A 20,280-nucleotide genomic window follows, 5' to 3' on the forward strand; every position below is an offset into this window, starting at 1 on the left:
TGCTGTGTTTCTTTTGCCTTAGTTTTTCTGTCAGTCACCAGTAAAAATTTTAGTAGGGATTTAGTAAGAGGTTATTTCCTGTTTTTTTACATGTCAGTGAAGCCTTTGTTCTATTGACAACTGTGCTAGTAAAACATGCTGACCAGAAAATTCAGATTTTGATACAATGCATTTTTTGACTTCCCAGATCTGTCCTCGGAAGGTGCCTTGGAACTCAATCAGCCACTCAAAAAGATCAAGGTCTGAAACAGAGGTCAGAATGGGAAGAGGAAGAAATTATCTTTGAAAAATAAAGTTTTCAGAGAAACACAGAGTGTGTTGAAAGTATTCATCTTTCAGTATTAACATTCTTTGCCAATGTTCAGTAAATACATTGGTTCTGATTTCAGGATTTTAAAATACTATCTTCCCCTAAAGGGCATAAGAGACTCCAAGAATTATATGTGAGAGCTTATATCAACTTCCTCTATTAATCTAGTTTTAGTTTAATAATTAGATTTCATACTAAGATTAAATAGGTTCCATCTTAATGACCTTATTTAAGTCTATGGTGGATTCCCAAGAATAGTTTTCAAAATGCCATCTTTGAAATGCTGAAGTGGGGCCAAGGAAATGGCTCAAAGAACTGAAGCTCATGCTTGTTCTGGGAGATCCCAGTTCCATCACAAAATCAGCAAGTCGTCTATGAACACAGCTTGGTGTTCTTCCCAAACAAAACAGAAACAGGGGTCAAATTCTAGTGGGGGAGGGGGCAGGTAAGGTGCAGCCATCCTGGATTTGATCCTTAGCACCACATATGGTCTCTTACACCCCTCCAGAATTGATTGTTGAATGCTGAGCCAAGAGTACTACTGAGTGCGGATGGATATGACCCCAAAACCAAACCAAATCAACCAGTAATACTCCACCTTCAAATAAAGTCAAACCAAAAAATAAAATGCCAGGATGGCTGGATAAGTGGCTTAGCAATGGAGCACATTGTCTTGCATGTGGGATACCCACCCACACATATCTATATAGATATGTCTCTCTATATATAGAGAGGGGAGGGGAGTGAGGGAGAAGATTAGGGAATTTGCTTTGCAGGAGTGAGTCCCCATTTGATTTCTGCTTTCAAATGTTCTCTTAACCAACAAGCCAGAAGTAGCCTCAGTAAACTGTCAGGTGTAGCTCATAAACCAAAATAAATTAAACTTACTATAAATTAAATTTATATTTGGGGGTCAGAGATACACCACCATGGGTAGGATGCTTGCCTGGCATATGACAATCCAGGTTGTTCCGCTTAGAACTCCAAATGGTCCCTCAAGTCCATCAGAAGTGATCAATGAGTTCATAATCTGGAGTAAGCATCAAGTGCAGTCAGGAATGATTCCTAAATACTGCTGGATGTGTCCCCAAACACAAAAAATTATGCTTAAAATTTATTTATATAAAAACTAAAATTTGGCACTATTTTTTTTTTTTTTTACCATTTGTGAGTATATACGTTTCAAAGAATAGGAGTAAAGTGATAGAAAGAATACAGATGTTAAGGCACTTGCCTTACACACGATTTGCCCTGTTCAATTCCCACTACTCCATATGTTCCACAAGGTGAGAACATATCCCTGAGCACAGAGCTGGAGTTAAACACTGAGAAACTCAGTGTTGTTCTAATCCCCCACTTCCAAGAAAGAGTAGAGGAAAAACAAATGAATAGGCTAGGTGTAGCTCAGGCAAGCACTTGCCTTTACATATGTGAAGTTCTACATTTGATTCCCAACTTGGAAAAAAGGATTAAAGACTATGTCTTACTTGGAAGGACTATAATTCTAATCAACCACTTGATAGGGCTTACTAAAATTGTATTATATTTAAAACTATGCTTTATATAATGGGAGTCACAAAATCTCTTTATATTGGTTTGATTTTAGGAACTGAAAAATTAATTGCATGCAAAAAGGCCAGGAGTTCTATCTTGGCATGCATTTGACATGCAATTTGACAAGACATTTGACAGCAATTCATAAGCACTGAGATAGGAGTAATCAATTGAGCACAACTGAGTGTAGTCACAAACCAAACCAAAGCAACAACAAACAAGAATTAAGTCTTTACTGAAAGAAACAATACATATATTAGCACAAAAGTTCACCAAGGTGAACTGGGAAAAAATGAAGTAAAGCCCTAATGTTTAACAATTCCAACTGGCTTAGCACAAATTACTTTATTGGTGTAAAGTTTTCACAGACATTATTACCAGTAGTTCTACTTTAGGCTGAGTGTATAAATTTTGAAAAGTCTTTGCCAAAGGTACACAATGTTAGGGAATTTCTGGAATAGGAATATGATGATTTGGGAATTGTAATGCAGACTATTATACACATGGACCTCACATCTCATACTAGAAAGATTCACTATTAGAGACTTAAATACTATCTTTCTAAAGATTTACTTCTAGGCTCTGCACTATTTATTAGCTACATAACTTTGTGCAAATTACTTAACTTCAGTCTCTGCCTAAATATAGGGTGATACAGGTTAATATAATAATCTAAGCAAATAATATATAAATTGCATAGAGAAACAGAACAAAGGGTCAGAGGACATGCTTTGGATAAGGAAAACCCATGCTTAATTCCGAGTACCTTACAGTCCAGGAGCTCTCGAATGAGAACTAAGAGCTGAGTCTCTGCATACCATTGTGACCTCTAAAAATTTTTTTTTATGTTTAATTCCTTAACAGTTATACTTCTTAATTTGTCTATTTCCAAATGTAAAGGTAGCCTCCTACATCCCTTTTTAAAATGTTATTAATTTATTTATTATTTTTCTTTGTGTGTTCTGGTTCCACTTAGTATGAAATTCTAGAAGACAAGTCTTGCTTAGGATAAAAGCTCAGGTCAAAATGAAGGTACAGAGATTGTATAGCCTGCCATTTTTACCCCCTAATGCATCAACAATATAATATGGCATCTTTCCTTTCTGCATAGGCACATTAAAATGGGCACATCTTATGTAAAGAAACAAGTTCATATCTACTAGGGATGAGAACCCATAAATTTTATAATACAGATGCTTCTTCCACCCTGAATATTTGTCATGGGAACTCAACTTAGACCTCACGTGATCGGACATTGACCATCCAACCTTGAACCTTGGATCCCAACCATAGAACTAATATAGTTCCCTGCAACAGCACCAGTAATCGAACTCCCCCTGTGGGAGTCTCTAATCAACTCTGGCCCCAACTTGCATCAGGGTATGTTCATACAACATCCTGATGATGAAGACACAGCAACAACTTGATCTAAAGGCAGGTTGCCCACCTCTTCACCTAATTGTGAGATGAAATCAGAAGACACTCTGTCTTTTGATCTATACAAAACCAAGATCACTAATTAAAGAAAACTGACTGAACTTCTGGAAGCATAAAGAAAGACTCTATTCTAGACTTCTTCCTAGGACCTATGCAAAAACTAAGATCTCTAATTACAGAAGACTAATTTTGACAACCACAACTGAACAGAATGTTTCCTGGCACCATAAAAAAAAAGATCTTGGTGTTCTACAATGAATATGGCTGGAACCTGTAGTTGATCCCATGACAATATGCTTCAAGAGTGAAGAAACCCTATATCTCTTAGGCCAAGGGAATTTCCTTTCTAATTTCCCCAATACTTACTCTGCCTATTCAAAAACAAAAAAAAAAAAAACTTGCCAAACCAATATCCTTTCTTCCTTTATTTTTTTTCTTTTTCTTTCTTCTATTAAATTTATATTGATAGCTTCTAGACAGGGGCTCCTCCTTGCTTTATTTATTTTTCAAAACCAGAACAGGAATCCTTTTGTTCTGCCTCATAAATTGAGGGAAAAAAGTGGATGGTATCAGGGGCAAGCAATCTCACAAACATTGAATGGAAATAAAAAATGATCAGACCTAAATACCCAACCCAAAGTCAATGGCAATAAAATCAAGAGACCCAAACTACAAAAAGCTATACACGAAAGGGACCTATTACACTAGCAGTCCAGGTGGAGGTATGGGATGCATGCTGGGAACAGTGGCTGAGGAAGGTCAACACTGATTGTTGGAATTTCCCTTATTCTCTGTCACTATGTATCTTAAATATAACTGTGAAAGACTTGCAATTCAATTGGTCTTAATAAAAACTATTAAAAAAAAGTATGTAGGGGCTGGAGAGATAGCATGGAGGTAAGGTGTTTGTTTGCCTTGCATGTGGAAGAACAGTGGTTTGAATCCCGGCATCTCATATGGTCCCCTGAGCCTGCCTGGAGCGATTTCTGAGTGTAGAGCCAGGAGTAGCCCCTGAGCGCTGCCGGGTGTGACCCCCCCCCCCAAAATACAAAAAAAAGTATGTAAAAACATGACTTATCTATGTGAAAAAATGTCCATAGTGATGTTATTTTATAAATGATAAAATTAAAAGATACTTTATAATAAAAAGTTGCTGGATCTTTTGAAAATGGACAAAAATTGGTAAGTACTTAATATCTAATTTTGAAACATAAATATTGGCTGAGGATGACAAGCAAAAACAGAAATTTTTTTAGAATGAATCTTAAGTTATATATTTTTGGGGGGGGGTCACATCTGGCAGGGTTCGGGGTTACTCCTGGCTCTACGCTCAGAAATCTCTCCTGGCAGGCTCAGGGGACCATATGGGATGCCGGGATTTAAATCACCATCCTTCTGCATGCAAGGCAAATGCCCTACCTTCATGCTATCTCTCCTGCCTGAAAGAGTTATATTTACACCAATATTGACCCTCCCTTTACTGCCTACTTTGGGTGGTTGATCCAATACTTTGTTCTGTAATTTATGGTTTAATTATTGTTTTTGTGGGACTATGAACTAATAACTTTTTTCATGATCCTTTTATATTTCTCTTTACCCTAAAAATTCTGTTTCTGTCCTTCCTCCTTTTGTTTCCTGAAAGTAATAAAATGATTGAGAGCTTACTCTGAGACAGGCCCTATAAATATAGAACTACAACACCAGATTGGGCTCCCATGGAGCATCTAGTTAAGGGCAGTCGACTGACCTCAACCAATAACACTTAATAGGAAATGGTGCATATTATGCTTGAGATGTTTACAAAATAACATGCAGACTCAGAAATAACAAGGAATGTCTATGATCTCTTGTGGCTCAGACTTGAACTCTGAATTAATCCAATCAGCATGAGACCATCTAATTAGTAGCCATATTTTCAAACTCTGTTTAGTCATAATCTGGGAATGTCTTAAGTAGACAGAGAACATTATATTTTGAACAGAAAAAAGTTATAAAAAATGTAGAGAATTTGAGGAATGTGTGATAAATGTCTATTCCATCTCGTTAGACCAGAATGTAGATAATTTCGATTCAAGTGATATTCTCATTCCTGGAACAAGCAATTGTTTCTGAAAAAGATACCAGGTAGAAATAATCAAGTAACTAGGAATATTTATATGCTGTAGAGTAATTTGGATGATATCCAGGAACTTCTGGCATTAGAAAATATTTTTAGAAGATTGTACAGCCAGGAACTATAGCTGCCAATGATTAAAGAAATGTATTTCTTGATTTAAAGTAAGTGTTTTAAATATAAAATAGACCTATAATAAACATGGAGATCCAGGTAAAATGTGTTATTTTTGTCTTGTTTTATTCAGCAAAAGCATACATTTTAAACATAAAATCACTAAAAAAAAACACAGAACAAAATAGCAAACATGCCACAAAACTTATCAAAGTTAACTATTTAATGTAGTGCCCTGTTGACAATATATTTTAATTAAATTTGGTATCTTGAATTGAGGTTACAGAAACTCATTGACATATTGTATGTACAATCAAAGATTCTAAGTGCTTATTTGGAAACACCTTTATTTTGAATAAGGATTTTTATTTATAAAAACGTGAATGGCTTATAGAATGCAGTTTTCTGAATTAGTCTTTGTTCTTACAGACTAGAGTAATAATCTCATTCTTTGCCAATTGAAACATATAATCTCTATTTCTGCAGTCTGCAACCCATAGCTAATTTTCATCATTGACAGAACTGGCAAGGTTTTCACTTTCTTCAACTCCTGTGCTGTGTCCCCGTTGGCTTGGAATAGCAGGAAGCACTCGGTTTGTCCTCAGAGGTTCTCCTGACAAAACTGGAAAGAAAGAATAACAGGAGAGATTTTCAAGATTTGAAGACTCTTCTCAGAGTCTTACATGGAATGGTGCCAGGGGAATTGTGTAATTTAATAAGTATTAAAACTCTGGGAAAGCCAGACTCTCAAGGGCAGTGTTCTACCTTTTTAAAACTATGGACTATACCTGTTCTGCATACAGGACTGGTGGTTAGAACCAAGATAGTAGACCAATGGTTTTCAACCTTTCTATACTTGCAGAATACCAATCTGTGTTATATAGACCAACTGTTGATGAAAACTGCTCTTGAACCTTAGAAAATATCTATTTAGGCTTGCCACAGGAAAGGATATGAAGTATGCACAAATACAAGTCTGAACTAAGTCTGGTCAAAACATAATTGAGCTGTGCATGCCTGGTAAAGTCCCCTCCCCTTTGTTTATTTGGTTACACCTTACAATATTCAGGGCTTACTAATGACTCTGTGCTCACAGATCCCTCCTGTTAGGGCTCAGGACCATATGGGATGCCAGGGATTGGGCCTGGGTTGATCAAGTACAAGGCAAAAGCTCTTCTCACTGTACCATTACTATTCTATCCCCCAAAGCTCTCTCTTCTTTGGGTGCAGTAGTATAGATGGTCAACTCAGAAAGGCATTAAGCCAGCTCAGAGATGTTTTATTTTTGTATACACTGAAAATTTCTCAGGTTTCTTCTTTACAATTTATTGAAAAGCAAAGCCTTACCCAATTACTAACATGTTTGTAACCATGGTGCTTAAATTAAGAAGTTATATCTTTTTTAAAAATTAAATAAATAGGGGCCGGGCGGTGGCGCTAGAGGTAAGGTGCCTGCCTTGCCTGCGCTAGCCTTGGATGGACCGCAGTTCGATCCCCCGGTGTCCCATATGGTCCCCCAAGCCAGGAGCGACTTCTGAGCGCATAGCCAGGAGTAACCCCTGAGCTTCACGGGTGTGGCCCAAAAAAGCAAAAACAAAAAAACAAAAACAAAAAAAAAATTAAATAAATAGGGTTGGAGAAATAGCACAGTGGTAGGGCATTTGCCTTGCACACAGCCAACCCAGGACTGCATCCCATATGGTCCCCTGTGCCTGCCTACCAGGAGCAATTTCTGAGCACTGAGCCAGGAGAAACCTCTGAGGGTGTGACCTAAAAACCAAAAATAAATAAATAAATAAGTAAGTAAGTAAATCAAGTATATATCTAAATATAGTATATATTACATATAAAAGCAAAGCCTTGAGCTCTGACAAAGAAAACTCCCTCTTTGACTTATCCAAGCCCCAGCTACCAGGATTCAATGCTTAGTAACTCTTTGCTTAACTTATTATCTTTATCACAACATTTGTACATACAGAGGGTCAGTCAAGCACTGTCAAGATAACTCAAAAGGCTAAGCATATGCTTGGATTAAACTCCACTGGGAGCTACCACAAGCACAGAGCTAGGCATAGACCTCAAACCAAAACAAGAAAAACAACTGTAACCAATAACAAAATAGGGTTAGGTTTGAACAGTCTTTGAATTTACACTAGCTCCAAATGCTCCCTTTATACAAATAATAAAGGACTGAGGAACTGTTCCATCAAGGATAAAGAGCTTTCTTTGTTCTTCTGAACTCTTTGTGTGACTTATCTCTCCACTTCTTTGCTTCCTTATCTGCAAAAAGAAGGGTTGGACTGAGTTCCATGGTTCTTTACTCTTACCTTTAGAGTTCTACAACACTTTTCTTTCTTTTTTTTTTTAATTTTTGGATTTTGGGTCACACCCAGAAGTGCTCAGGGGTCACTCCTGGCTCCACAAAATCGCTCCTGGCAGGCTTGGGGGACCATATGGGTTGCTGGGATTTGAACCAATGACCTTCTGCATGAAAGGCAAATGCCTTACCTTCATACTGTCTCTCCAGCCCCAAGTTCTATAATTCTTTTCTTTTTTTTTTTTTAGTTGTCTAAAAAGACAATTCACTATACACATTTTATTTACAATTTTGTACACTGTCTTAATATGAATGGGACCACTTTTCTACTTGAGCAATTTTTATCCAAAGCAAAATAACCTAAGTAGGTACAAATTATTAAAATACAGCATAAAGATACAAAAACAGATATACTAATTCCAATTAAGAATGTAATTATATAATAATTATATGTAATAATGTAATAATTATATGTAATATATGTAATAATAATATATGTAATAATTATATGTAATAATAATGTAATTATATAATAATGTAATCTTATATAAATATATAAGAATGTAATTATGATGTTACATTTTTTATAATACACAATTATGTTTAAGAAATCACACAAACATAGATCACTGATTTGAATGAAATGCACACATTTGTAGCAAGGCTTGTAGTTACAAAAAAATAAAACAAAAAAAAATCACCAAAGAATGCACAAAATTAATGTATATTCCACCTTTGTATCATATTCCTGATTCTTCACCAATGTTACAAAAGAAAACAAATAAAACACTGAAATAAGAATCTTAATATTATCAGTAGGAAAACCAATAAATTAAAATCTAGCAGCCATCAGCAAGAGCACAGCAGAGACAATGCTGTAAATGAGAAACATTACTAGAAAACTGGATGCGTCAGACTCTCCTCAAGCCAGCAAATATGCTCCCACATACAGTGGAACATTAACAATTTTTTCCTGTAAAATATGAAAATTCAAGTTGTTGGATTTTTTTCATTAGTATTTTGGATGGTTAAAATGTATCTGTAATGTTAATTCTACTAAGCTATAACACAGCCAGGAACATATTTATGGATTCCAGGGGTGATGTATACTGTAATTCTTTGATTGGGATAGCAGACACTAGCCAAAATAAAAAAAATAACAAAACAAAACCTAAAAACATAAACAAAAGTACAAGACAAAGGTGAAAGAGACTTCTCTTATATCTAGCAACATTTAGATGGAAATCAAATTTAAATGCAGTCCACTCTGCTTTTGAAGAGGCTTTGGTTCAGCTCCCAAATCTCGATTGCTTGATGCAATCTCTTATGAGAATACTCATAAGGTGTCTTCTTAAACAACAAATCTATTTTTAGTGGTAGAGCCACTCTTTTTTTTTTTTTTTTGGTTTTTGGGCCACACCCGGTGGTGCTCAGGGGTTACTCCTGGCTGTCTGCTCAGAAATAGCTCCTGGCAGGCACGGGGGACCATATGGGACACCGGAATTTGAACCAACCACCTTTGGTCCTGGATCAGCTGCTTGCAAGGCAAACGCCGCTGTGCTATCTCTCCAAGCCCGTAGAGCCACTCTTAGTAGCTGTGTCAGCCTGGGACTGATAACCAATAACTATCTTTGGAGGAAGTCCTAACCTTTCCTTGTATACCCTCCTTATATGTGTGACCGCCTCTCTGTTTTTCATGTCCATATTGCTAACTTATCACCTTTAGCTCTAACATTAACAACTGCTCCACACACATCATCACTATAGTCATAAAAAGATTCTCCAATAAGGCACAACAATGTTTCTAGCCAGAAGTGACCAAGGTCACTTCTCTGCTGTTTGCTTAATGTAATTAACCATCGTCCGGGTTTGTTTTTCTCATCTTCCCACAATACCATCCTTAAAAAGTGAGTAGTCACAGCCAAGCATTAAATTACTAGATAACTGGATATGGTTGTATAGAGCCCAAAAAGTCTTCAACAGTATCAAACTTAGAGATCAGCAGTAGATTTGCTTGCCAAGTTTTGCTTTTATTATTTTTCAAAAACCAGGCTGTCCATCTGTTTTGTAAAGGATGTTTAATATAATGTTCTGGATTAGCAAACTCCTGATTAGATTTTGATTTCTCTTCTTCTGTAGGTGGGGGATTAGGAGTAAGGGTAGACATCTTAAGATTGATGTGCCTAGAACTCTTTGTTGATTAAGCTTCTCCAATCTAGAGTTTAGGGGAATAGGGAGAAAAAGGAACTCTCATCTACTACTAATGAGAATAGTGTCTGGTTCAACCCATATGGAAAACAGCAGGGAGATTTCTTTTTCTTTTTTTTTTTTTGTTTGTCTTTATTTTGGGGTTACACCTGGCAGCACTCAAGGGTTACTCCTAGCTCTGTGCTCAGAAATCGCTCCTGGCAGGCACAGGGGACCATATGGGATACTGGGATTCCAACAGTCTGTCTTGAATCAGCTGTGTGCAAGGCAAACGCCTTACCACTGTGCTATCTCTCTGGCCCCAGTATGGAGATTTCTAAGTAAAGTAAGAGGTGAGTTGTCTCATGGCACGGCAATTCCACTTCTGAGTATCTATACCCAGGACACTAATGTTCACACACACACACACACACACACACACACACACACGTATGTATATATATATATATGTACAGCATTATTCATTAAAGTAATTTGTACAATAACTAAAATACGGGATCAACCTAGGGGTCCAATAAAAGATGAGTAGCATGGTATATATATATATATATGTATATATATATATATATATATATATATACACACAACAAAGACATATACAACAGAGTACCATGCAAGAAATGACAAAATCATGCAATTTGCTGCAACTTGAATGGAACTGGAAGGTATCATGTGAGTAAAGACAGAAAAGGGAGAAACACGATGGTTTCACTCCTTGTGGTATGTTAAATAACTGGATGAGGAACTTCAAGGTATTAAAAGAACATAATGTGATCACCCTAGAATATAGGAAGGACAAGGACAGAGAGGGAAAGAAATCAAGTGGGGTAGCAAAAGAAGTGAATGGGAAGTAGGCATGGGGGGTCAGGGGCCAAGGATCAAGGGTACAATGATAGTATTGAGGAGTGGTAATATATTGGGGAGTAGTTATATATCCAAACTATAGTCAGCAACACTGAAAACAGGAGATTCAAATCACAATAAACAAACTTAAAAATGTGTCTACTGGCTGAAGAGATAGCATGGAGGTAGGGCATTTGCCTTGCATGCAGAGGGATAGTGGTTCAAATCTCAGCATCCCATATGGTCCTCCGAGCCTGCCAGGAGTGATTTCTGAGTGCCAGCCGCCAGGTGTGACCCAAAAACCAACCACCCGCTCAAAATGTGTCTACTTAACAGGATTGGCTGGAGGGGGGAGGGGGAAGGAACCTGGGACTCTGGTGGAGGGAAGCTGACACTGTGGTAGGACTGGTGCTAAATACTGTATGCCTAAAAATCAACTACAAATAAATCATGGTGTCTTAACAAAAAAGTAAAAATTTAATTAAAAATTAAGCCTAGGTGAGAAAAGACACTGGATATTTATGCAAACAATTTCGCACAAATTATCTCATCTAATCCTACCTGTAATTCTTGTCAGGTTGATAGGCACTATGAAGAAACCAAAGTACAGAAAAGCTATGGAACTGGTCTTACAATAAGGCAGTTCCTAAATCAGCTAGCCTGCAATTAAGAGAATGTGGAGAAAGTATTTGTGCATGTGTGTGCCTGTTTATCAGCATATTATAAGTAGGTAGACTGATAGGAAGAAAAAAAATGAGAATACAGTAAGTAGTGATTGTTCATGAGTCAGCCAACTCAGTATTCTGAGTTTTTGCTCCTGGCTTTACTACCTGCTCCCACTATTTATTATTCACACAATGTTGGGAAACATACGCAATTTCTCTGAACTCAGTTTTATCATTTGTATAATGAGATTAATAACAAAACCTGCCTTAAAGAACTGCTATTAGAATATATGTGCATGGGCCTGGAGATATAGTACAGCGGCGTTTGCCTTGTAAGCAGCCGATCCAGGACCAAAGGTGGTTGGTTCGAATCCCGGTGTCCCATATGGTCCCCCGTGCCTGCCAGGAGCTATTTCTGAGCAGACAGCCAGGAGTAACCCCTGAGCACTGCCGGGTGTGGCCCAAAAACCAAAAAAAAAAAAAAAAGAATATATATGCATTCCAGAAAATGAGGTTCATGAATCCACCTTTATAATAAGTACCCCAGAAAACACATAGGCACATTCAAGCTTGAGCACAACTGGCTGAATAGAAGATAATTATGTTTAGTATTGTGAGCAAATTTTGTATAAAATAAAGCATGAGTCTGCTGATAACATTTATCTGGCTGCCAGGTGTTTTTGCTGCCTTTGCCTGTCCTGCTTAGGAGCCGACTTGTCCTGGGCCCATAGGGCATATGTGTGGGATGTGTGCCATACTCTCTGACTCCCCTCCTTCTCTCTGTCCTTTGATTCCTCCTCTCAGACTTAATTTTTATAGATCTCTCCCCTCTATGACCTATTCTAATCTCAGAACTGAGCACTCAAAATGGCGACCATCTTTGGCAGCACTTATATCTGTGAACAGACATTTTCCAGAATGAAACATATGAAATCTCCAACCAGATCTAGACTAACTGATGCACACTTGCATCACTTGTTATGACTAGAAGTGACAAGTATAGAATTCAATATTGACCATATCTTTAGTTAGCAGTGAAATACTGGTAAATTTGTTGATTCAACCTTATTTGTTCTTCATTTGAAATATTTTATTTGTTCCCATTTTGTTTTTATTTTTACTTCAAAATAAGACATGCAGTGTTTCTAGAAATTTGTTCATAGTGTTTTTTGTTTTTTTTAAACTATGGCTTTCCAATGATCTGAGGGACAGTGAACTGGCCCCTTGTTTGAAAAGTTTGAGGACCCCTGAAATAAATGAATACTGACTAAAGTAATATAAATGATCATCTCTTTGATCATTCCTTTCTGTATAAGAATGCATAGCCTATGAGGGCAGAGGTAGCGAATTTTTTTTCTTATGTCCATTGCAGTAAGGAAAGTAATGTTAAGAAACAAACCTTTTTTTTTTTTTTTTTTGAGGTACTGGGATTGAACTCAGCATATCACACATATAGTTGTACATTATACCATTGAGCCACATTCCTGACTCTGTTCCTAGAGGCTGTTTCTATCATTCTCAGTGGGCCAATTGGTGCTGAGGGTAAAATTTAGGCCTCCCACATGCAAAATATGCCTTTTAGCACTAACAATTGTTTTCTTCCAAAACTGATATTTCCTGGTGGGATAAAGCTTTCATGGTTGGCCTTATTCTGTTTTTCTCTAATGTTCAAGTTTTTGCACTTTATAGTCTCTTGAAAAATAAAAGCATAGCAGGCCCTTGAGTATTGTCATTTTGCTCAATATTGTCTTGTTATGACATTGATAAGGAAAAAACAGTCCTGGTCAAAGTTGGTGGAAACTATGTTCTTTGAGGATCTTCTGTTTCACTTTCAAGACACATTGAAAGTGGATGTTAGGAGAAGATTCACTACAAACAAAAATAATATGTTAAGGCACTTTAACATTTTGCAAAAGAGACTGAAAAAGTTTTTAATACTCACATTTTTGGTCTGGTAAGGGAGATAAGTTGTTCCGACTGGAAGGAAGATCCCTGATTTTGGGTCTGTTCGGGGAGAAATGCTGAAAATGGTGTCCTAGGGGCAAACATATTGGCAACAATGATTTGATATTCAACCAAATGCATGTGATAAAAATCAGTGGACAAGAGAGTCATACAAGTTGTTTAGAGATCACCAAATTTATGATGTTAATTACAAAATAACAACTGTACGTGAATAAATATCTATTATTTGACAATCATCAAAATAAAAAATATATGTTAGCAATAATGTCTTGAATAAACTAGTTAAAATAAAATTTTATAAATAAGGAGTATTATTTATGAAACTTAGTATATGAAAATAAGACATAATGTATTACATATCTGTCAAGTATTTAATAAATGAATGAGTGTGGAGTGCTGTATTCTCCCAGAGTGTCAATTTCTCAATCCTGGATGCACACAGGAATTTTTAGAGAGAAAAAAACTTTTCTGGCAAAATCCCAAACCAATTTAATGAGAATCTTGGCTGGGATAAGACACCCACATTTTTATCAGGTCCTCCATGGGTCTGTTAAGAATTACTGACCTGGATGATGGGAGTTGGGAAAGCACTAGAGACTGCTATGATACAATTTAGGTAATGGAAATAACTATATTTTCAGGCATTTTTGGGAGTTGGGTGACATTACATAGTAAAGGCATGATTTTAGGGGGAGTGGGAATTATTTACTCCATTAAAATCAGTAAGCATTGGGCCCGGAGAGATAGCACAGCAGCGTTTGCCTTGCAAGCAGCCGATCCAGGACCAAAGGTGGTTGGTTCGAATCCCAGTGTCCCATATGGTCCCCATGCCTGCCAGGAGCTATTTCTGAGCAGACAGCCAGGAGTAACTGCCGGGTGTGACCCAAAAAACAAAACAAACAAAAAAAATCAGTAAGCATTGATATTTCTTCTTCCAGAAAGCCAATAAACATTTATCAATATACAACTTATTATAAGAGATGAATGCTTCAAATAGAAAATAAAAAGGACTACATAAAAGTTGCTTAATTCAATTTAAAGAGTTGAATTGGAGATGAATAGGAGGTTCTCCTGTAGGGTCAGATAGAATTAGGGGTGCAAGTAATGTTTCAACTCATCTTTGTTATCTAGAAAATGATGAAAATAATTATGGCCATTTTTTCCAGTTGTCCCAAACATTAAATTGGAGAACAAATGTAAATCATTTGGATTAGGGGTAAAAGCAAAATATCAACAATATTTTGGTTATATGAGGGTTATTATCTTATTCTGTGGCATGTTTAACTTGACTTCCTGGACACTGTGGCAAATATTCATTTGATCTTTTGCCTGGTAAAAGAATCACCATAGCAACATCCAAAAGTTTGTGCTTTTTGTTGAACTTTAGAATAAGATAAAAAAAAATCAGTATGGGGCCTGAGAGATGGAATTGAGGTAGAACATTTGCCTTGCATGCAGAAGGACGGTGGCTCGAATCCCGGCATCCCATATGGTCTCCTGAGCCTGCCAGGAGCGATTTCTGAGTGCATAGCCAGGAGTAACCACTGAGCACTGCCGGGTGTGGCCCTCCAAAAACAAACAAACAAACAAAAAAATCAGTAGTCGTGGTAGGGGAGGAGCTTGGTGGTTTGTGCATGCCTGGCATGCATGAGGCCTCTGTTAGCTTCCTGATATTTAAAAATAATGACAAAAATTATTAACTAAGATTTATCTTCCATCTGCTCAGAAGAGCCTAATAGTAGTATTTTAAGGGTAACTGCATGAGCAGTGTCAACCTGAAAAATATGCAAGACTTCCAGTGTCTGAGGGAGATGTAGTTCAGGGGCTTAGAACTTGCCTGGTATTTGTAAAGCCTGGGTTCCATTTCTGCATTGCAAAATAAACAAACAGGACAAACAAAGTCCTCCATAAAATAAATCTCCAGTTTCCTTGGCAGACATTTTGTCAAAGCATTAAAACATATTTATTTATTTAGCATTAGGTTCCACATACCTCTGGCTGTGTGCAGATCTTACTCCTGTCCTTGTGCTCAGGAGTCAATCATGGTGCTGCTTTGGGGACCAAATGTGGTAGTGGGGATTGAATTGGAATTGCTGTAAGCCAATCAAATCCATGCCCTGTCTCTTCAGCCTCTCCCGGTTTTATTTTTTTTTAACTCTTGAGGGAAAATAACTTCTTGAGAAAGAAATAATAAATTTATAATAAAATTCATATCCTCTCATGCTTTATTTTTTCTATCTACTCTAGAGCTGAAATTGGTGCATCCAAGAAGTGAGATGATGATAAATTTATATGTTTATTGAGCACTTACCCTGCTCAGTGTGGGTTCAATGTTAACCTCATTTGATCCTAATCATCTCCTTCCCTCATGAAAGTGATACCATCACCATCCGTCCATCTTATAAGAAAGCACCCAACTAGTAGAGCTCTCCAAGGAGCTCAAAAGCTGGTCACATGATGGGAAGCAGTCTGATCTCCATCTCATACCCATTTGATCCTAAAAATCATACTATTTTAATTCCCTAGGAGCTTTAACAGCATAGACCTGATGGAGAAGTGGGCAGTGTTGCTATGGCCATGATTTGGGATTTAGGGGGAAAGTGACATTTTATTTCTAGTCAGTGTTTTGCTCAGTCCTGAAGGAAAGGATGAATTTGTGCATTGAGCTGAGCTCTCTGTGCTCAGTAAATACTCCTAGTGGTGCTGGGACCAAACCTGGGTTGTCTGTGTGGAAAATAAAGGTGCACTTCATGCTCTGTGCTGTCTCCCCGACCCCAAACCTAGCTCTCCTATCTGTGCCTCGGTTTTCTTCAGGGTGTGGTCTCCTTGGGAACAGAGTCAAGGACCACTGTTCTGGAACAGAAAGGTAGGAAATGTTATCTCAGGTCAGTGGAGGAACTGACAGTGAGTGAAGGATGAATAATAGCACATCAGTGCAGGGGTGGTGAACAAATTCGACACAAAGAGCCATAATTTTAAACTGTGAGAGTCAGAGAGCCACACCACGCAGTGACCTGCCAAAACAGACAAACACTCACACAAAAGCATCTAATTTTAACAATAATATGTTAAACACATATTGCATTTTGCCATTTTGAGTGAGGGTAAAAATCCTGTTTGCCACCCCTGCGATTAGTGCATTGAATTTACTGTAACTCTCCTAATCACCCCCCCCCCCCCGCCCCATTGCAGGGCCTAGAGTGGAAGAGAAGTCAAGATACTACAGATACTTACAATTTATGGGGGGGGGGGGGGGAAGCAAACCTGTAATCTATCTGCCTATGAGGTGCTAGTCCTAGTAGCTAAGTGACTAAAAATGGGTCCAGTAGACTGAGTTCTCTCACCTCCCTTGAATCTTTGCTCAGCCTTTTTCTAGCTACTAGTTCTGGAGCTAAGGCAGTTGTTTATCTTCTCTGTGCCTCAATTCTTTCTCTCAGGAAGTGGAGGGATGGAGTTCTTACTCTGTCTGACCTGGAAAAGGCTCACTCAGGTGGAACTGGTCTTTTGTCAGAACTGTTAGAAAGAGCCAAGTCCTAGAGACAATAGGGGTACATCCACATTGAAGTTAGGGTGAGACTGCAGGAAACCACCCAGCATACAGTGGAGAGAGGGTAGAACCAGACACATGTCTCAAAGGGCTGAGTCATGTACTTTGTATATCGAAGATCAAAGTTTGATCCCAGTTCTGCATGCCTGGTTCAACGCATCACTGGGTGTGGCCCACAAACAATGGAGAAAAGGTAAAAATTACCTGGGTAAGGAGGTCATAGAATGAGAAGCTATGGGCTGCAAAAAAGGGAAGTGTGTGCCTGAGTGATAGTACAGTGGTAAGGAGATTGAACTTTGCCAACCCGAGTGCAATCCCTGGTATCCCATATGGCCCTCCCAAATTCCCCCAAGAGTGATTGCTAAGCATAGAGCCAGGAATAACCCCTGAGCACCAATAGGTATGACCTAAAAGCAAAAAAAAAAAAAAAAAAAAAAAAAGGTGAAGTCTGAGCTGTTTCAGGACTCGTTGCAGGGAATAGAGGGGCAAATGCTAAGACTGGAATTATAGCCAGGTTCTGTCATGTATAACTTTGTTCAAAGCCTCTAACGGATCTAAACAGGGTTTCATGGGGAGTAATGTGCATGGGAGAGTTTAGTTCTGGAGAGGCAAGTTCTCTCTGTCTCTGTCTCTGTCTGTCTGTCTGTCTGTCTGTCTGTCTGTCTGTCTGTCTGTCTGTCTCTCTCATCACACACAGTAGCAGAGCACTCAGAGCTTACTCCTAGCTTGGGGGAACATGTAGAGTACTGGTGATTGAACCTGGGTTGGCTGCATGAAAGGCAAGCACCCTTCTTCTGTACCTGCAAATTCTCTTTTAAGGGGATACTGTAAGGGGTTCTTTGCTCCTTCCTTCATAATGACTTGTAAATAACTAGGCAGGTAGCAAACATCACAGAGCTTTCTGATCCATTTTCTCTGAAAGCACCTCCTAATGAATTAAACTGATGGGCTCCAAATTCTGTCATTAGAGTAAGTGCCTCCTCCCCCATCTCTTTCCATCTAGCCCTCTGACAGGTCTCAATAAATGTGAGGTAATAATCATTAGAGCTAAATGTTCGGGGTTGCTGATGACAGCAAGTCAGCACTAGAGAGGGTTGCCAGGAATTCAAACAGCAAGCACCCCAGCCAGAGGAATTTCTACGAAAAAACAAAGGCAGTTTGAAGGAAAATGCAGGTCTTCTTCTCCCAATTCCTAATTTAGAACCTGTTACCACAAGGCAAGTGTTTGGTGGGTTCTAGAAAGTGTCTGCTCCAAGTCTCCTGCACTGAGTGATGGGTCAAGCTCTAGGGCACAATAACCTGAGACATGTTCTTCACCAGTGTCAGAAGAGCAGCCAGCCATGATGCCCAAACCTCCAGTTTTCTGAAGAAGAGGCCAAAGGGGCAGATTAAGAAAAATAAAGTGATCCAGCCTCTTTCCTCCATGAAGGGATGAACTAACAGTCTGGAGCCAGACCTGCTAGGAGAGACTCCGCTGTGGCATTCCTGAGATACTTGCTGCAGCCTCCTCTCACGTACGCACGAGTAACACCTTTACACCTCGGCCAGACTTTAAAGTGGTTCTCTCCGAGCAATCTGAGGATCATTCCTGAGTTCCATTGTCAGGGTTCAGAATGATTCTAAGAAACTATTCTGAAATTGAAGTTCATCTGTTGTAGGTAATGGAGGGAAAGTTAAAAGGAAGAAGTTAAAGGGGAGACCTGGTGTGAACAAGTAGGGAACTCAGCGCAGTTATTACTCCATCTCGGGCAGCCTTGACTGGTCAACTAAATAAATCGTATAAGTGCACCTACCTCAGAGGTTCTAAATGCAAAAGATCAAATGTGATTAAAAATGTCTCCCAAAATAAAATCCATAAGGCAGAGAAATCATGTTGTTGTTGTTGTTTTTATTATTATTTTGCTGTTTGTTCAGGGGCCACACCTTGCTGTGATCAGGGCTTTCTCCTAATTTTGCACTCAGCGATCTCTTTTTATGGACTTCAGGAGACCATCTGGGGTACTTGAAATTAAATCCTAGTCAGCTGGAGCAAGGCAAGAGCCATACCTGGTGTACTATCCCTCCAGTCCCAAGAAATCTTCCTATTTGGAAAAGTTAATGCAATTCCTAAGAAGATACACTTTTGGCAACTACTAAACATACTAACAAACTGGATTTTGAGATTTAAAGAGAGGAATATGAGAGAAACAGACAGACAGACATTGTCATGGTAATATATTCCTATTTTTAGGAACTCCGATTCAAGTTCTGGATATGTTATTGATTAGCTGTATTTCTACTTTTTTATGGTGGTTGTGGTGGTGGTGGTGGTGGTGTCACAGTGCTCAAGGGCACTCCAGTGATGTTCAGGGAACCACATGGGACCTGTATTTGAACTCAAGGCCCCCATAGCTGATGGAAAAACCAAGAAGCCAAACCAACCACACAGCAGTTAATCTGGGCAGGAAGGTACAATCAACATTGCTAAGACCAATAGGCTAATGGGAGGCAGAATAGGAGAGAGAGGAGCTGTATGGAGTTACTGGGAGGAATTAGAGTCACATTTGGACTCACAAGGGAAGAATGCTTAGTACTACATCAGTTTTCTCTTCCCTGCTCTTAATCTTCTGCTGGCACTTAGAATTAGCCATCAGGGAGTCCTGAAAGTTTATTTCCATTAAATAAGGAGTAAAGTAGAAGGAAGGAGACTAAATTTGATAAGAAATGGGCAAGTAACTGTAGAGCTCTTCATCCTTAGTGTACCTGCCATTTGGCACTTGTCCTGCATTTTGGTCGATAGAAGATAGTTATAAACAAGACAGTAGACCAGCACTCAAAATTACTGGTTGACCAGAGAGATAGAAATAATAGAAGAGGCTCCTGCTTTGCGTATGGCTAATCCAAGGAACTGTCAGGCTCACTCCTGAAGACAGAGCCAGAAATAGCCCCTGAGCACTATTGAGTGTGGCTCTAAAATAACAGCAGTAACAACTGCAACAAAATGCTGTTTTGTAGGGCTGGAGAAATAGCACAGCCGTAGGGAGTTAGTCTTGCACACAGCTGACCCAGGACAGATAGTGGTTCGAATCTTGGCATTCCATATGGTCCCCTGAGCCTGCCAGGAGTGATTTCTGAGCAATGAGCCAGGAATAACCCCTGAGGCCACTGGGTGTGACCTAAAAAAAAAAACCAAACAAACAAACAAAAACCAACAAAAGAATGCTGGTT

At 38.6% G+C, this 20,280-nt stretch overlaps 1 protein-coding gene and 1 pseudogene across 1 annotated transcript in view; both read right to left on the reverse strand.

Moving 5' to 3' along the window:
• Nucleotides 1-5,769: 5,769 nt before the first annotated feature.
• ANKRD55 (ankyrin repeat domain 55) overlaps nt 5,770-20,280 on the reverse strand; it is an 81,577-nt gene continuing 67,066 nt past the window's right edge. The window contains exons 9-10 of the mRNA XM_049768118.1: nt 13,504-13,596; nt 5,770-6,150 (exon numbers count right to left, since the gene is read on the reverse strand). Coding sequence (XP_049624075.1) covers nt 6,029-6,150; nt 13,504-13,596 — 215 coding nt within the window. The 3' untranslated portion in view covers nt 5,770-6,028. The remainder of the gene's footprint in view (nt 6,151-13,503; nt 13,597-20,280) is intronic.
• Nucleotides 8,742-10,012, reverse strand: LOC126001004 (eukaryotic translation initiation factor 4E-like; annotated as a pseudogene).

Source organism: Suncus etruscus, chromosome 2 (assembly GCF_024139225.1).
Source record: "Suncus etruscus isolate mSunEtr1 chromosome 2, mSunEtr1.pri.cur, whole genome shotgun sequence".
In the NCBI taxonomy this organism is placed as follows: Eukaryota; Metazoa; Chordata; class Mammalia; order Eulipotyphla; family Soricidae; genus Suncus; species Suncus etruscus.